Genomic DNA, 19,790 nt, shown 5'->3' on the forward strand with positions numbered 1-19,790 from the left:
GGCCATGGTGCAGTCTAATATGAGACAACAATGATTTAATGTTGGATTATAATTTGTAATTTTTATGATTTTAAATTGTATTTGAAGTTTAAGATGATTTTGGATTATATTTGTCTATTTGAGATTATTTAGATTTTATTTGATTGTATTTAGAATTATCATTTAATTTTTGGGATGAATGATTCATTTATGGATATCTTAATTATGAATCCCATTTTTAAATTGGTTTGAGTTTTTTGGGCTTTAGTTGTATATTAAGAAGAAAAAAAAATGAAAAAAAATGTATTTTTTTTTAAAATTAGGTGAGTCAACTCGTTTAACCTACCAACTTGTGGTGAGTCGGGTCATGTTCAATTTTTTTGAGCTCACTGATAAATGAACTGGGTTGAGTTAGCTCACCAAATAGTCAACTCATGGTGGGTTAGGCCGAACCGGATCAGGTAGCCCATTTTGACAACTCTACTCTTAACTTGGGATATTAGCATTAAACATACCTGCTGCAGAGGTAACAAGTTAATGTGCCAATTGGTTAATCAAATATGAAGCTTCCTCTCAAAAAACTCTAAGTTGTGGACAACCATGTCCTCCTCTGTATACGGTTAGAAATTAGGTGATGCCATGGGAACTCCTAGTTTTTTTTTAAAATATTTTTTCTCCTTATTTTTCATTAATTTTAGGTTAAATTTCACTTTTTATATCCTTTAATAATTTTGATCCTTTATTTTTACTTCTATAATGTTAGTTTGTTAATTTTATAAAAATTGTAATTTTATTCCCTCATTAAATGTTTATCAATTAATTAGGTTAGTTATAATTTGACATTAAATAGAGGACATAAGTAATATTTAAGAATATTAAGGTTAAATTTAATTTTACTTTTAATTTTTTTTTATCACATTAGAATGGTAAAATCAGATGAAAGTGAGAACCAACAATATAATTTAACCTAAATATCTTAAATAATCGTATTATTTATTTAATATTAAGTTATGATGAACATTATGATTTTAATGGTTAATGGATGCATAAACATATAATAAAGGAATTAAAATTATGAATTTTATAATGTTAAAAGGATAATATTGTAAAATTTAAAATCAAGTAATTAAAAGTACATATTTATATTATAACACAATTAAATCTTGTATTTAATCATAAAATTCTAGAGCTGTTAAAATGGGCTTGGCCCGGCGAGCCAACCCGGCTCACCACGGGTTCGAGCCGGGTTGGGTTAAAAAAAATTTGAAAATTTTAATACGGGTCAAATTTGAACCCGGCTCACCACCAACCCGGCTCACCCGGGTTGAACCCGTGGTGAGCCGGGCTGGCCCACCAACCCGTGATTATTTTTTTTTGTTGAAAAAATACAATAATTATTGGGTCATTGTGCAGTCCAACATGAGACAATAATAATTTAATGTTAGATTGTGATATGTAATTTTTGTGATTTTGGATTGTATTTGAAGTTTAAGATAATTTTGGATTATATTTATCTATTTGAGATTATTTAGATTTGATTTGATTGTATTTAAAATTATCATTTAATGTTTGGGATGAATAATTCATTTAAGGATGTCTTAATTAAGAATCTCAGATTTTTAAAATAAGTTTAAATTTTTGGGCTTTAGTTGTATATTAAGAAAAAAATATGAAAACAAATTATTTTTTTTTAAGATGAGCCAACCCGTTTAACCCACCAACCCGTGGTGGGCCGGGCCGGGCTCGATTTTTTTGAGCTCACTGATAAGTGAGCCGGGTTGGGTTGGCCCACCAAATGGCCAACCCGTGGTGGGCTGGGCGGGGCCGGGCCGGGTAGCCCGTTTTTGACAGCTCTATAAAATTCATAGAAAAATGAAATAAAAAATTTATAATTTTTTAACAAGTTGGGGAGTCAAACTAACTCAACCCACAATAATCAACTACGGGTTGTTAAATTTGGTTGAGATTTTCAACCTAATGAAAAATAGTAAAATCCACTCAATCTATTTTTTAGTTGGTTAAGAATCAAGTTGAATTGACTCATTTAACACTCCTAATTTTAATATATATGATATGTCTTTATAAGTTTGTCCCATTAACACAAAAATATATTAAGAAAAATAGTTGTTTTTTTTTTTTAATAATAGATAGTTGCTCTAAAGCTTAATTGAAAAAAAAATACCAAAAAGGAATTTTCTTTATAGAAAATGTTATCTAAAATGAAAATCACGGTTGTACAGGACTCTTGAAGTCAGCAGTCCCATGCTTGATAAAAAGCACAGCACACCCATGTTAAAGAAGCACATCACTGCAAAAATATAAAATGTCAAATATATATAAACTTACGATAACTTAAAAATTTATCCAACACATCCATACATAGCTAAGAAAATGTCAACTAACTTCATCAGATGTCAAATAAATCTTTAAGGTTAATTATTTGTTGTTATTTAGTTTACCATCGTATTAGAAGAAATATTTGTGGATTTTTTCCTAAATTAGTATCGATTTTTTAGGGTTGTAGTTTAGGTTAGAAAAATTATGAATAACTAAGTGAATAGTTAATTTGTGTTAATATATAGATAATGAATCGAAGTTGGATGAATGCAAGTCGCATTAGTCAAGAGTACAGAAATGGAGTTGAAGAGTTCTTGGAATTTGCAAGATAAAATGGGAAACCCATCAAAGGGGCATATTATTGTCCATGTGTTCGTTGTTTGAATCAGATACGTCAAGAAGTTGGAGAAATACGTGATCACCTGTTTATATATGGTATTGTGAAGAGTTATACAGTATGGACATGGCACGGAGAAATATTAGACATTCCAACAGTGTCGACAACTGAAAATTTTGAAGGGATGGACGATAACTTAGAAGAGATGATACGTGATGTTGGTGAAGAAAATTTTGAAAGAGCACATGTGTATGATACCTTAAAGTCTGATTTTGAGCAACCATTGTACCTAGGATGGAGTATGTTCACAAGATTATCAGCAACTTTAAAATTGTTTAGTTTAAAAGAAAGAAATGGCTGGACTGATAAAAGTTTCACAGAATTGTTGGAGTAGTTGAATGAGATGCTTCCAGAAGATAACACGTTATCTAATCGCAACTATGAGGCAAAAAAGATACTATGTCCAATGGGTTTGGAGTATAAGAATATACACGCGTGCCTTAATGATTGCATATTGTATACAAATGATTTTGCTACACTGAAAGTGTGTCCGACATGTGGATTGTCGCGGTTCAAAAAGAAAACTGATGGAAGTAGTGGTGAGGAAGAAATAGAGGGTCCTCCAGCTAAGGTCTTATGGTATTTGCCAATAATACCTAGGTTTAAAAGATTGTTTGCCATTAAAGAGGATGCAAAAAACCTCACATGGCATGAAAATGGTAGAAAATGCGACAATTTTCTTCGACATCCAGCTGATTCTCCGCAATGGAAGAGGATTGATGAAATATTTCCAGAATTTGGTGCAGAGTCAAGAAACTTGAGAATTGGTCTAGCTACAGATGGCATGAATCCTTATGGGAACTTAAGTAGTAAACACAGTTCATGGCCAGTTTTGTTGGTCATTTACAATTTGCCTCCTTGGCTATGCATGAAGAGAAAATATATTATGTTGTCTATGATGATATCAGGACCCCGACAACCAGGAAATGACATAGATGTGTATCTTAGTCCATTGATTGACGACTTGAAAATGTTGTGGGAGACAGGAGTGGAGGTCTTTGATGCATATCGTAAAGAAAAATTTACCATGCGTGCAATGTTATTTTGCACAATAAATGATTTTCCAGCATATGGTAACTTGAGTGGGTATAGTGTGAAGGGTCATTATGCATGTCCTATATGTGAAGAAAACACAAGTTATACCCAATTGAAACATGGGCAAAAGACTGCGTACACTAGGCATCGTAAGTTTCTTGTTCGTAGTCATCCATACCGTAGATTGAAGAAAGCATTCAATGGATGTCAGGAGGATGAAGTTGCCTCGACACCGCGTAATGGTGAAGAAGTATATCAGCGGGTGAAGAACATTAACATTGTGTTCGGAAAGACACAAAAGAAGTCAACTGAGAAAAATATCTGAAAGAAACGATCAATATTCTTTAATCTTCCTTATTGGTGCAAGCTAGATGTTAAACACTGCATAGATGTGATGCATGTGGAAAAAAATGTTTGTGATAGTGTAATTATTGGGACATTGCTAAACATCAAAGGAAAGACTAAAGATAGAGTGAAAGCACGACAAGATTTGGTGGACATGGGTATACGTTCTGAGTTACATCCCCAGTCTATTGGAAGACGCACTTACTTGCCTCCAGCTTGTCATACTCTATCAAAAAAAAAAAAAATTTTTGTGAGTGCTTACGCAGTGTCAAAGTTCCACAAGGGTACTCCTCAAATGTTAAGAGTCTGGTGTCTATGCAAGATTTGAAGTTAATTGGTTTAAAGTCTCACGATTGTCATGTCTTAATGCAACAACTTTTGCCTGTGGCTATTCGTAACATTTTACCATCTTCTGTTAGAGTTGCTATTACTCGATTGTGTTTATTCTTCAATGTCATTTGCAACAAAGTAATTGACCCTGTAAAGTTAGATGAGTTAGAAAATGAAGCAATCACAATCTTGTGTCAATTGGAAATATATTTTCCACCTTCATTTTTTGATATCATGGTGCATTTGATTGTTCATTTGGTTAGGGAGATTCGATTGTCTGGCCCGGTTTATCTTAGATGGTTGTACCCTGTTGAGAGATACGTGAAGATCTTAAAAGGATATGTCAAGAATCAATACCGCCCAGAAGCCTCTATTGTGGAGAGGTACATTGCAGAAGAAGCCATTGAGTTTTGTTCAGGCTACATGTCAAAATCAGAACCAATAGGAATTCCCAAGACTCGACATGATGGGAAACAATTTGGTAAGGGTACTCGAAGTTTAAAGATTAGAACTGTGAGTCGAACAGAAGTTGACCAAGCACATTTGTACATATTGAACAACACTGATGAAGTAATTCCTTACATATCTGAACACATAGATGAAATCAAGATAGCACACCCCCGAATGAATGAGAAATGGGTATTGAATGAACATAACAAGAGTTTCTTAGCTTGGTTTAAGAAAAAGGTTTACGGTGAGGTTAATGCTTCTGATACACTTTTGAGACTCGCGCGTGGGCCTTACAACGATGTCATTACATTTGGTGGGTATGACATTAACAAATATTGTTTCTATATAAAGACAGAAGATGACAAAAGTAGAGTACAAAACAGTGGGGTTACAATTCAGGCTGAGGCTGTGCACTTTGCTATTTCTAAAGATAAAAATCCCATTACAGCATCCATGAGTTATTTCGGAGTCATACAAGACATATGGGAAATTGATTATGTTACGTTTAGAGTGCCCGTGTTCAAGTGTAAATGGGTTGATGACAATACGGGTGTGTGGACAGATGATTTAGGATTTACTTTGGTTGATTTGAATAAGGTTGGTTATAAGGATGAACCTTTTATTATGGCATATCAAGCAAGACAAATTTTTTATGTCAGGGATCCATGTAATGAGAAATGGTCAGTGGTCCTCGAAGGGAGAACCATGCATGGAACTCACGAAGATGAGTCTCTAGATATGCATGAGACGCCGTCTTTGTCAAGCAGATCATTTGATCCTATTACGGACAATGAGGTGGACAAAATACATGTTATTCGAAGTGATCATGATGAAGGAATATGGGAAAACATTCCAACCTAATAGGTTTGTGTTTGTGTATTATTTGTTTTTTTATTAGTTATTTTGTTGCTATATTGTTATGGATGAATGCAATCTACGTCATGGGTGGCACATATTTTCATGCATTGTCATAAACTTTTCTGAACGTTATGTATGTAACAAATTTTTCATTCATAAAAGACACTTCACATATTTGATTTTAATTTTAATGGCATTAGCTTTATATTTCAGGATTACGGAGGATTCGGGGTCTAGTAGTGGAAGGAGGGAAGGTAGATCTGTCACCCGATTATCTGGGTTGACAGCTGGACACATAGCTAAGGAGAGGACACCGGTTGAGGTGGATCCTCGTTCTGGCAAGGCGTCAGGCCCAAATGCTGCCAAGTTTAAGAGCTATTTGGGAGTCCTAGCTCGACGCCATGTTTCTATTATCATTCCATCATGGGATGACGTTCAGGAGGCTGACAAGAACCTCATGTGGCAGGATATTCAGGTATATACTTTCACATCCTTTCAATATTATATAACTTAAATACATTATTTATTATTTGTTGTTATTTTCATAGCAAAATTTTGACATTCCCAACACTGAGGTCATGAGGAGGAAGATGTTATCTGCCCTTGCCACCAGGTGGAGAGACTTCAAGACTTTCTTGACATGGGAGTATGTATTTGGAGAGCGACAAAATGAGACTCCCTGTCTAAAGTACCAGATCACTGATGAGGAATGGATGCAATTTCGTGCCACTCGATTGGACCCTTCTTGGAAGGTTAGTTATTGATAACTCTTACATTGACACAAATACTTAAGGTATATTTTAATTAATCTTATTTTCTTTTTTGTATTATTGCAGGTCAAAAGAATAGCTGCCCAAGAATGACAGAGCAAGAATGATGCACCCCATCTATTGTCAAGAGGGGGATATGAAAGAAAAAAAAAAGGAAATGAAGAAGGCTAGGGCAGAGGCAGCAAGGGTTGAGTCTGCTGACCGTGTGGAGTCACCTCCCCGCCATGAGATGTGGATAGCAGCCCGGACAAAATCAGATGGGCAAATGACTTCTGAGTCTACAAGGGTCATTGCTGATAAAATAGTAAGTAAAAATATACAAACTAAGACTCTTCATTTCAACTCATTTAATTCATAAGTGTAGTTTAGGGTATACTTATTGTTAATATGTTGCAGGAGGGTTTAGTTGAGCAGACCACCCAGGGGTCATTTGTTTCCCATGATCGGGATGATATCCTCACAACGACCATAGGAAGGCTAGAGCACGCAGGCCGTGTGCGTGGTGTTAGTGGTTCTTGGAGCCACCGAGATTTCTTTGGTGCACGATCATCGAGGAACACTGTTGACTCTTGCAGTCAAGAGGCTATGCAGAGAATGAAGATGCAATTTGAAGAGAAATTGAAGAACATGCGAGAAGAGTTTGAACAGAAGTTTGAACTTTTGGCTTGTTCTCAGCAACAAACTGTAGTTGCTCATGATGGTGTTCGAGTCAGTACTAAAGGGAGTTGTGCTGCTCCAGATCCCTCAGGGGAACACACTCACACTGATGTACCAAACTAGTGTGAGTTATATGTTGAGGATGACCCCCCACGGTTAGTGGCTATTGGCCGAGTATTTGAGGGTGGCTCAACCATCCATGGTGTCCCTTTACACCCAGAATGGACACGGGTTGTGGTTGACCAAGTTCAAGATGCTGCTGCTCCAGTGCCTTTTCCCAATACAGAGGTTCAACTAGTGGGGTAGGCAACCGGCACATTCTTAGCTTGGCCAAAGCGTTTGGTCATGTCACTTTCAGCACGGGCAAAGGTAATACTATTATTACTCTTTTATATTCTTATAATTCTATTATTATTTAACTAATTTTGATTATTTCTTTAGGATTTTATCAATCGTGGTAAGGAGGTCATGAGAGAACCTCATGTTGATCATGCTAATATCGTAGAAGCTGAGGATGATCCCATATCTAGGCTTCTATCCATATTACCACGATTAAAGAAAAAACCAATTCAATTGCAGTGGGACATTAGAGTTTTTGGAGTTGATAGCTCTGATGTTCCACTATACATATCCCTGCCTGATGCATCAGAGATTGTTGGGGGAAACTCCATGTTAAATATATCTATCATACAGCTGTGGGCCATGTAAGTCATATTTTCTTTTATGAGTCTAAATTTACAATAATTACATTTAACTTATAATAATTATTTGTGTTAGGTACATGGACAAATTGAGTGTGGAGCAAGCACAAGCAGAAATATATGGATTTATTGAGCCTCAATCCATCCAAAAGTCAGGAAACACTCAGGTCCATATCCAGCAATATATGCAAACATGGATGAGTGACTCACGAAGAGATATATACATAGCTCCATACATTGACGGGTTAGTTTTTTAATTGGTTTTTTAATCATGGTAATTTTATACCTAATCTGTTTGTCATACAATGTAGGTCTCATTGGCAGTTAATGGTAATCATTCCTAAGGAATACACCGTGGTGTGGTTTTGTTCACTACATCGAAAACCAAGCCACGATATTAAATTTCAATTACAAGGGTAACTAAAATTTTTCATTATCTTTTAAAACTGTAATTATATATATTGGCTAACATCGGTTTTTATTTCAATTAATTAGAATCGTGTCTGGAGCTAATATTTTAAGTAGAAGAAGCAGATCATCAAAGTCATTGCACTTCATATACCCTAAGGTTTGCAAATTAATTAATACAGACAATAATATTTAAATTTATTGACTTTGGAAATAATAGTTATTTGTTTCTCATTTTAGTGTCATAAGCAACAAGACTCGTTTGAATGTGGCTATTACATCATGTATTGGATGAGAGCCATAGTTTCTACAGGTATTACTGATTCTTGGGCCCAGGTAATTCATATCAAAATTTATTTAAGTATATTTACCTTTACGATAATTAATATTGCATATTAATGACACTTAAATTAATGTTTCAGGTCTTTCAAGATCCATCTCCATTGCCCGAAGATGAGATCATCAAGATAAGAGAACAATGGGCAAATTTTTTTCTTCAGAGTATATATTAGTTACATTTCTAAGTTTAGTTAGTTAGATATTATGTTTCTAGTTTGATAGCATTGACAAACATATGTTTTATAGCTTTTTTACGATAATAGGATTTACATTGTCATAATTTATGCTTTTTAAGATTTATATATATATATTTTTTTTGTCATTCAATTTTGAAATATAATTTGAATTTCTATTCTGGACTGCCTGGTTTAGGTTTGATATTCTGGACTGCCTGGTTTAGGTTTGATATTTTGGATTATATATATATATGCAAGTGTTGGGTATATCAAAAAACAAAAACGTTTTAAAAAAAAAAGGCCAGAATTTACGTCGGACAAGGCTATGTCCGACGTAAATTTACGTCGGGCCTTGCATTGGCCGACGTAAATTTACGTCGGATATAGCCTTGTCTGACGTAAATTCTGGCATGTTTTTAGGCCACTTTTTACGTCGCGCTAGCGAAATCCCTGACGTAAATTTACGTCGTCTTTGACAGGCGACGTAAATTTACGTCTCCCGTATTAATGTCTGATGCTTTTTCGACGTAAAAGGCTTCAAATACCCGACGTAAAAGGGGTCTTTTGTACTAGTGATTTTTATGGATGTGTGTATAAGTATTATCATGTATAAGTCTTATTGTTTGAAGTTGCAAATTTCCTTCATACACCCAACTTAAATATTAAAAAGATTAGGATTTTTCTCTAAGCAATGGTGAGCACCTCTTCAATTATTTGCTAGATGGCACTTCTGTGATGTTATAAGAACTCCTTTATAGATTATTTTTGTTAGCCAGAGAAATTTAGTAATGGCAAAAGTGTTTTCAATAATCGTTGTCTTCTATTTTTAAATTGTAGTTTTAGTTTAAATTGTATGTTGAATCTTCGTGTGCAATGTTGTTATTGTATTTTTGATTGGTTTTGGCACGAGTTGTTTCGTCAGAACAAGAGTCATAGGCTTCATGTTATTGGAATTTTTTTACTTTTGTAAGATAATGATTTACTCTTGGATAATATTTAATTTAATTACAATTTGGTGGCTAATTTTAGTAGGATGGTTGTATATATTCAGTGGCATAAATAATGGTTAACTAGTTGCCTTACCCAGCCAAATGATGAAAAATACATGCCAACATACAACCATGGCACTAGAACTCGTGATATATCACTTCCTTTATAAGTTAGTATAAAACCTGGTAGCCACGAGATAATTTATAATAAGTAGTACATGATTGAAGAGATACTAGATGCTACTATCTATTTAGTATTTATTTCTGCGTGTAGCTTTAATTTGCGTGCTTATGATTTTGGTTGATCTAGAATTGTCAGTTCTTGTAGCATTTTAAGCTATAGTATTGTTTTACCTTATATGATGCTTTGATGCAGTTTATTATACGTATTGTCTTTTTATTGGTGTTTGAAATTTCTTTCCTCTGTTCACTTTTAATTTTTATTACAACTTGGTGTAGACACCCAATTTCGTCCGGGGGCACACAAACAAGGACATGGATCTCTGTCATGAAGGGCAGGAGCTTCCGAAGAGTGCAAGCGACAAGATAGGACGTTAGGCGACCCAGAAGCCCAAATCAGACATTTTCAGTGTCCCTGATATGAACCCAGAGGGATGGATTCGTTTTACGGATCTATCTAGGTTGGAAAGCTCATAATTAAGAAATTAAAAGAAAAAAATATGGATTGAGGTAAGAAATGGAAGAACAACGCCACAATCCCTAAAGATTGATAAGTTGAGGAAGATTCGCCACTTTGAATTAGGAAATTCAAGGATAAGAATCAAAAGTAGTTCCTAAGAACCTAGAGAGAGAAAATCCTCTCAATTGGAAAAATATCCAAATTCTGAATAATTCATTTTTCTCCCCAAACTTTTACAAATGGTTCCTATTTATAAGCTTAGATGGGCAAGATGACATAAATTCCCACTAACACTTAATATTGACTCTTCACTAGCCCACTAACTAAGCAATAAATTCCCACTAGCATTTATTTCCCCTTAGCAACCTAAAAGGCAAGGCAACCTATCATATTTATTTAATAAAATAAAATAAAACGAAAATTACATTAAAAATAAGATAATGAACTTATTAATTATTCAGTCCCAAACTACTTAAATTCCTAGTCCATTATTGCTTCTTCTTGATTCACATCATACCCTCCTTCTTTGAGAAGATTCGTCCCGAATCTTTAGACTTTATTTATTTCCTAATTTATTTAATTCACTAACTACTGCCGAAACGTAAATGCTTCCTCCTGGGACGAAGACATCTCGCTTGTATCCATCTCTAGCTTCACCTGTTGGTAAGTTATTAATCATCAATGAAACAAATAAAACCTCTTCAAACTCATAACCACAAACGTACTCAATGAATAGGAATTGAATCCCATTCAAGTGGCAGCTTTGGAAAATAGTAACTTCAAACAACAAATCAACTCCATTTTCCAGGTGCAAGGTCTCTTGAATTTTATTTTGAAAGGTGGACTGAATGTATAAAGGTGCATTAGGAATGATGTTTACATGCTTCTTCAAACAAGAAAACTTGTCCTCTTGTTCCTGTAAATTTGACACATCAAAAGAAGAAAATGTAACGTTAGAGTTGTCATCTTCCTCTCTATGTATCTCATCTTCTACTCTCCTCTTCTCTTCTCTTTCTTTTTCTATCTTTATTTTCAATTTCAGTTGATCCTCATGTACATCGTCGGATGATAGACATATCAACTTAATCCTTCGTCCACCATGCACAAAAGAAATAGAAGGTCGTTCAGGATTTATAATTTTATTATACAACCATGGCCTCCCTAATAACATATGGCATGTCTCCATGGGGGCAATATCACAAAGAACTTCATCTTCATATGTTCCAATAGAGAATTTAATCATTGCTTGTCCATTTGTAGTGGGCAGACATAATTTCTCAACCGCCCTGCTGCTCACGACATTTCTGAAATTAAATTCATCTACTGCAACCAAGAATAGAGAGTCGTCAACCAAACATCTTGTATAGTAAATTTCCATTTCCATTCCAAACCCAGAGCCGAAGCTCTGATACCAAATGATATGAACCCAGAGGGATGGATTCGTTTTACGGATCTATCTAGGTTGAAAAGCTCATAATTAAGAAATTAAAAGAAAAAAATATGGATTGAGGTAAGAAATGGAAGAACAACGCCACAATCCCTAAAGATTGATAAGTTGAGGAAGATTCGCCACTTTGAATTAGGAAATTCAAGGATAAGAATCAAAAGTAGTTCCTAAGAACCTAGAGAGAGAAAATCCTCTCAATTGGAAAAATATCCAAATTCTGAATAATTCATTTTTCTCCCCAAACTTTTACAAATGGTTCCTATTTATAAGCTTAGATGGGCAAGATGACATAAATTCCCACTAACACTTAATATTGACTCTTCACTAGCCCACTAACTAAGCAATAAATTCCCACTAGCATTTATTTCCCCTTAGCAACCTAAAAGGCAAGGCAACCTATCATATTTATTTAATAAAATAAAATAAAACGAAAATTACATTAAAAATAAGATAATGAACTTATTAATTATTCAGTCCCAAACTACTTAAATTCCTAGTCCATTATTGCTTCTTCTTGATTCACATCAGTCCCGGAACGGGCCGTTCCAAAATCGGAACGGGCCGTTCCAAAATCGGAACGGGCCATTCCCAAGACTAGAACGGGCCGTTCTCAAATTGGAACGGGATGTTCCAAGGATCTTAAAAAGCCTGTACTTCATAAACTGGAACGGGCCGTTCCAGTCTCCTAAAAGTGGGCTAAATTTGTACCCTAGAACGGGCCGTTCTGAAACTAGAACGGGCCGTTCTGGTTCCTCGAAACGGGCCGTTCTGGTTTCAGAACGGGCCGTTCCAGGGTCCAAATTAAGGCACAACGGCCATATCCAGAACGACCGTTCCAATTTTGGAACGGCCCGTTCTGGACCCCTTCCCCGAAGTCTATAAATAGACGGCTGGGGCTCATTTCTCCAGACTCCAAAATTTCGTCCAGAGCTCGAAATTTCTATCTTCTTCTCTCTTTTTCTCTCTCTTTCTCTCTCTTGTATTTCTTGAGAGTTTGTGAGATATTGTAGTGTGAAAAGGTCGCCACAAAGCACCTAGAATCACCATTAACAAAGCTTGATACGAGGTATTTCAGTCAATCTTCTTCTCTCTCCTTTATTTTTATCTTTGTTTCTTATTTCTGATAAATATCATTATAATAAAAATAATCATGTAGATATTTTAGAGTCAATTGTTTAATTTAAATTTCAAGCATGTAAATAGTCATCAATAAAAGGGGATTTAATATTTATATTATTATTATTTATAATGTGAACTTCGTCATAGGGTACCGATTAAGGGCGTTGTAGGGGTGTTTAATACCTTCCCTACACGTAACCGACCCCCGAACCCAATTCTGGTTATCAAGGCCATTATTGGACTTTTAAAAACCTTTTCTTTTTCCAATGTTTTGAGTAAAATATTGGTGGCGACTCCATGAACCTATTTTCAAAACCATTAATTAAGGATTAGTCTGGTATCCGGGCATTCCTTAATTGATGAGATCTTTAAAAAGATGTCTAAACCATAGGTCGCAAGATCGGAAATTTTCGGGTTGCGACAGATGGCGACTCTGCTGGGGAAGTTTAAAGAGGGTCAGGCCCATTTAATTGATGAAGTTAATAAAATAAAAATAATAATTTAAATATTTTCCCCTTTACTTTGTTTGTTTTATTTGTTTGGCTTTAATATTTGTTTGCCTGTTTAAATTCAGCATTTGTTTGAAATAAAAATTGTACACAATCATTTGCACACAACAGTTCCCTTTACACCTGGGGGCATGAGGGTAATAAACATAGGGAGTGGTTGACGTACGACCGGCCCAAGTTTGGCCTTGGAGCCTGCGAGCCTTGTCGGAAATCACACTCAAGGTGATAACCGGTTACTCTAGCCCGAAATACTGCGACAAACCTTAGAGTTTGCCAGGTGACGGCGACAGAGATACTGGGTCCCTATAATGGGGGCACCTTGGGGGCCTTAAGACCAGCGAGATTAGAACTATCCTATACAATGCACTTTTCTTGCAGGGACCACAGACCAAGAATTTAAACGTGATTGTTCGCGAGTGTACATTTGTTTGAGCATATGTGTGTTGCATTTGTTTGTGTTTATTTATTTCAAATAGATAAGAATTACAAACAAATAAATATTAATAAAAAATATGATAAAATTTTAACTCCCTTCTATATACCCAAACTTCAAAGCATCATATAGGATAGTTTATTTCAAAAAAAAAAAAGAGATAAATATATAGCAAAAATCATGCATCATTTCCTTTTAGTAAAAAAAATGAATGATAAAGTTTAGGCAGAAAACAAATATCATGCATCTTTTAGTTTAGCATATACATTCAATAGAAAATGGAAGACACATAGTATGTAAAGATTTTTGAGAAAGGAGAACATTCTAAAGTACAAGAATCGTGTGCACACACTAAAGAGGCCTACTAGGCTTTGGACTCTCGTCATCCTTTCGATAGAAGGCAAAGTTTACATCTTCTCAGACTTCTTCCGATTTAAAAAGATGTCATTCCTCAACTCAAATAGGAGATTATTTGAAATTTCGAAAAGGAGGCACGCAAAAAAAAAAAAAAGAAATTGAAGCGAAAAAAATTTGATGATAAGCTCCCCTAATCCTCCAATTCGTTATCAAATCACTCCAAATTGCATCTTTCTTTTCTGACTCATCAACCTCGTCAATAAAGATGAAAATTTTGGCAATCACCAAAATAGTGGTGAACTTGAAGATCCTATTGATGGTTACTTCTGATGGGAATAACAAGAAGAGAATCTGAGAAGAAACAAGAACTAATTGCAAATCAACAAACGAGCAAGCATGTCCATAGGGACATCATTCAAGCATGAGCTTCTGTAGCCTCAACAACATCATCAAAGTGCACCAAAAGATTTGTACAAAGAATGTTCTCTAAACAAATAAATCAATGAGAATGATATTTGTTGAATTTCTCAATCATCTTTGCATCCTATTTTGCACTTCATATAGATAATATGTCTTCCTTGTAAATAATAAATAAGAATAAAAAGGGAAACCTAACCTATGCGTGTTAATCAAATAATGAGATCACTGGTAGTCAAGTGCAAACTCGATACATCAAATTGAAAGCACTTAAAAACCAGTAATTGTGCAAGAAGACTGGGGGCATAACACGCCCAAATTGACGATTCAAACACCAAGAGTTCTCCATGCGGAAATGACAACTGTTGGGATAGGAGGAACAATCAAGAATGAATGAATCCTTGCTTCTAGGGAATTACAACAAAACTCAATTGAAGAATAAAGGCATTGCATGACAAAAACCCGCTAGGATGAAAACCTGTAAAGGGTGTCCTAGGCAAAAATTAGGGTAAAGAAAAAGAATCAAAATCCCGATAGGATACGTCCTATGCAAAAGTTAGGGATACATAAAAATAAAATAAAAAAATAATAAAAAAAAAAGTAATGCCTACTTGAGTTGAAAACCGAAAGGCGGCTTGAGTATTCCCTTTAGAAGGAAAGAATTCATAAAGGTTTCATTCCGAAGTCGAAACACCTACATTCAAGCAAGTGGGAATGCATTCATAATGTAAATCAACCAATCGTTAACCATGCCTCTCTAGGGGGCAACCTCGGTTAATCTCTCTGTGTATGAATCACGAACTCGGGGCATGCCCGGGCCTCCGAGCTTTGCTAAAGGGGCACGTGTAAATTGGAAGTACTATTTTAAATGCCATAACATTCTTTCATTTCTCTTCTCCCTTTAAAATATTCACTCTAGGCCTCATCCATCAACCCTTAACAAACAAAATGTATTTGCAACAAAGATGTTACTCAATAATAGCATGGAAAGGATAACAAAGGAACAACCAGGAATTCAAACATGACTAGGGTTTGATAAAATAAAGACATTCCATACCTCATGAATGCTGCAAAAATGAAGGCCCGGCAGGAAACCCACTAAGGGGGCTGCGCAAAAGTTAGGGTAAGATCTGCTAGGCAACCCACAAGTAAAAATGGGTTACCTAGGCAAAATAAAAGATCAGAAGAAAATGTCCGCTAGGGAAAACATCTCAAATAACCTAGGCAAAAGTTAGGACGTCAAAGCAGCGACCTGATTTGAAAACTGAAAGGCGGATCAGGGGATCATCTAAACAAAGCACAACCCTAAGTCATCACTCCACTTTCCAAAAAGGCTAAAAAACAATGATAGCTTACTTGTAGCAAATACATTTTGTTTGATAACCCTAAACACCAAAGCCTACCTTGGCCAGCCATTCTTCTAAAAACCCCTTTTGAAAAAAAAAATCCCTTCTAACAACCTTTTGAAAAAAAACAAACATCCCTTTTCTTCTTTTCTCTTGACCCTTATGGCATTAAAATAACACTGAAAAGATACACGGAAAATGCACAGTGAATACTCACAGAGGGAAGGCCGAGATGTCCTCAAACAGAGGTTAGAGACGCTTGACCACACATCGACTGGATAGTCAAGGTGCCACTGAAGCTCGTGTTCAAAAGAACATATCCCAACAATGATCATAAACGACATGAATGAAAAGGAATCGTCATCATTAACCTTAACACGTACAAATTAATTTACCGATATAAAAAAAATGAATTGCATCTTTAGGAACAAACACAAGCATAAACTGTATCGCATGCATATGAGTTAGGGGCATATGGAAAGGCGTTACACAAAAAAAAAATAATAAGAATCATTCTTGTCTTGCATTTTCTTTGCATCCATGCATCCATGCATTCTACTTGCTATGGGTCAAGAAGACTCATCAGGACAAAGCACTCGTAAAAGCTCAATAGCCAAGCATGAGTCGAAGCGGTGTCAAATGGCAACCCCAAGTGATTCTATGTGCCCACTAAGCAAAGACATATCAACAATGGAATAGAATAGAATCGATCAAACAAGCAAGTCTGTAAGCATGAAGAGGCCATCGCGCCATACTCCTCAACTAAATGAAGGATGATCCAAGAGAATGCCAAGACTAGGAATGGTTTCCTTACCAAAGCCAGGAGTGACTTCCAAAATAATACTTATCAATAAAGATTCAGCAAATAACATCATCATGGGGATAGATCTCTCCACCAATGATGACAATAAAAAAGCAAAAACAACATCAGAAAAAGGCAAGCTTCACAAATGTTGAAAAAGCCGAAGCAATTTATGAAAATAGCAGAAAAAGGCAAGCTTCAAATGTGAAAAAGCCGAAGCTAAACAAAGAAATGAAAAGAAAAAAACCTACAACAAGAAGATGCCTGGAGAGGCATTACAATACTCACCTTGACAAGAACAAAACCAAACTCCTACCAACCATCCCACAATGAAGACGCCTGGAGAGGCATCATAATACTCACATGGCAGGGGCAACACTAGAATCCTTGTCATCCATCTATCTTTGCCCACCAACATAGGGGCACATCAAACATTTCCTGCCCATCCACCTAGGGGCAGACTTTCATCTCACAACACCAACAAGAAGACATCAAGTACAAACACGGAAAGGGTTGCTAGATCCCTAAAACTAGTACAAGATCGGTAAGGGTTGCTAGATCCCCAAAACTAGTACAAGATCGGAAAGGGTTGCTAGATCCCCAAAACTAGTACAAGATCGGAAAAGGTTGCTAGATCCTCAAAACTAGTACAAGATCAGTAAGGGTTGCTAGATCCCTAAAACTAGTACAAGATCAGTAAGGGTTGCTAGATCCCCAAAACTAGTACAAGATCGGTAAGGGTTGCTAGATCCCTAAAACTAGTACAAGATCAGTAAGGGTTGCTAGATCCCCAAAACTAGTACAAGATCGGAAAAAGTTGCTAGATCCTCAAAACTAGTACAAGATCAGTAAGGGTTGCTAGATCCCCAAAACTAGTACAAGATCAGTAAGGGTTGCTAGATCCCTAAAACTAGTACAAGATCGGTAAGGGTTGCTAGACCCCAAAACTAGTAGTGGGCCGGCTGAAGCCCTAAATATCAGTCCAGCCTGGAGAGGCTGAGCTCATAATATACTCCCTCTTTAACAAGCCAAAAATAAAGAAACACACTACCATGAGACAAACAGAAGCAGTAGGAAGCATCTACATCAAGACCAGAAGCCTAGATGTTTCGGTTTACCATCCTTATCACCCGACGGAGCATATAAACCAACACTCAGTTGCTCTTAGGGACAAGGATACAGACAAATACCATCTACCCGAAAGAAATGGTGTGGGGGCATCTACACTGCCGAAGTAAAGGAGAAGATTCGGACACAGGAAGCGACATGGGACATTCACATGGATCTTGAAGCCTAGATGTTTCGGTTCACCATCCTTGACACCTAATAGAGCATACAATCCAACACTCAGTTGCTCCATGGGGCAAAGATATAGGGAACACCGTCTATCCGAAGGAAACAACGTGAAGGTATCTATTGTCAAAACAAGAGTGAAGATCCGAATTTTTACCTCACTATCACAAGGGAAACAATGCAGAAGCATCAGAGAGACGAAGAGAAGACCCGGACGAAATGTCTACGTCTTTCCTTGCCTTTGGAAAAGCAACACATTACTATTCCAAAGGACAAGTAAAGAGGGGCAGCTGTAGACACCCAATTTCGTCCGGGGGCACACAAACAAGGACATGGATCTCTGTCATGAAGGGAAGGAGCTTCCGAAGAGTGCAAGCGACAAGATAGGACGTTAGGCGACCCAGAAGCCCAAATCAGACATTTTCAGTGTCCCGGAACGGGCCGTTCCAAAATCGGAACGGGCCGTTCCCAAGACTAGAACGGGCCGTTCTCGAATTGGAACGAGATGTTCCAAGGATCTTAAAAAGCCTGTACTTCGTAAACTGGAGCGGGCCGTTCCAACTGGAACGGGCCGTTCCAGTCTCCTAAAAGTGGGCTAAATTTGTACCCCAGAACGGGCCGTTCTGAAACCAGAACGGGCCGTTCTGGTTCCCCAGAACGGGCCGTTCTGGTTTCAGAACGGGCCGTTTCAGGGTCCAAATTAAGGCACAACGGCCATATCCAGAACGGCCGTTCCGATTTTGGAACGGCCCGTTCTGGACCCCTTCCCCGAAGTCTATAAATAGACGGCTGGGGCTCATTTCTCCAGACTCCAAAATTTCGTCCAGAGCTCGAAATTTCTCTCTTCTTCTCTCTTTTTCTCTCTCTTTCTCTCTCTTGTATTTCTTGAGAGTTTGTGAGGTATTGTAGTGTGAAAAGGTCGCCACAAAGCACCTAGAATCACCATTAACAAAGCTTGATACGAGGTATTTCAATCAATCTTCTTCTCTCTCCTTTATTTTTATCTTTGTTTCTTATTTCTGATAAATATCATTATAATAAAAATAATCATGTAGATATTTTAGAGTCAATTGTTTAATTTAAATTTCAAGCATGTAAATAGTCATCAATAAAAGGGGATTTAATATTTATATTATTATTATTTATAATGTCAACTTCGTCATAGGGTACCGATTAAGGGCGTTGTAGGGGTGTTTAATACCTTCCCTACACGTAACCGACCCCCGAACCCAATTCTGGTTATCAAGGCCATTATTGGACTTTTAAAAACCTTTTCTTTTTCCAATGTTTTGAGTAAAATATTGGTGGCGACTCCATGAACCTATTTTCAAAACCATTAATTAAGGATTAGTCTGGTGTCCGGGCATTCCTTAATTGATGAGATCTTTAAAAGGATGTCTAAACCATAGGTCGCAAGATCGGAAATTTTCGGGTTGCGACACTTGGTAGTAGGAAATCCTACTGTGTAGACTCATAGTTTAATTGTCATGACTCACAAGTAGAAATATAAAGATGATATAGTCAAGCTATTTACTGTTAGTAGTGGACACTTAGGATTGATCACTTTGTAATGGGTAGCATAATGGTAGTGATAGTAAAAACTTTGAGGATGGCATAATCATTTTCCCTCTGTATTTGTAGTTGTGTTGTACAGGA

At 36.5% G+C, this 19,790-nt stretch overlaps 1 protein-coding gene across 1 annotated transcript; it reads left to right on the plus strand.

Moving 5' to 3' along the window:
- The first annotated feature begins 5,924 nt into the window (after positions 1-5,924).
- LOC145953075 (uncharacterized) lies at positions 5,925-8,970 on the plus strand. Its single transcript, XM_083066674.1, has 4 exons — positions 5,925-6,206; positions 6,280-7,862; positions 7,936-8,103; positions 8,171-8,970. The coding sequence occupies exons 2-4, from the start codon at positions 7,627-7,629 to the stop codon at positions 8,277-8,279; spliced, it is 513 nt and encodes a 170-aa protein (XP_082922800.1). The 5' UTR covers positions 5,925-6,206; positions 6,280-7,626; the 3' UTR covers positions 8,280-8,970.
- Positions 8,971-19,790: the final 10,820 nt, after the last annotated feature.

This window comes from Cajanus cajan, chromosome 11, assembly GCF_000230855.2.
Source record: "Cajanus cajan strain Asha chromosome 11, NIPB_CcT2T_4, whole genome shotgun sequence".
Taxonomy (NCBI): domain Eukaryota; kingdom Viridiplantae; phylum Streptophyta; class Magnoliopsida; order Fabales; family Fabaceae; genus Cajanus; species Cajanus cajan.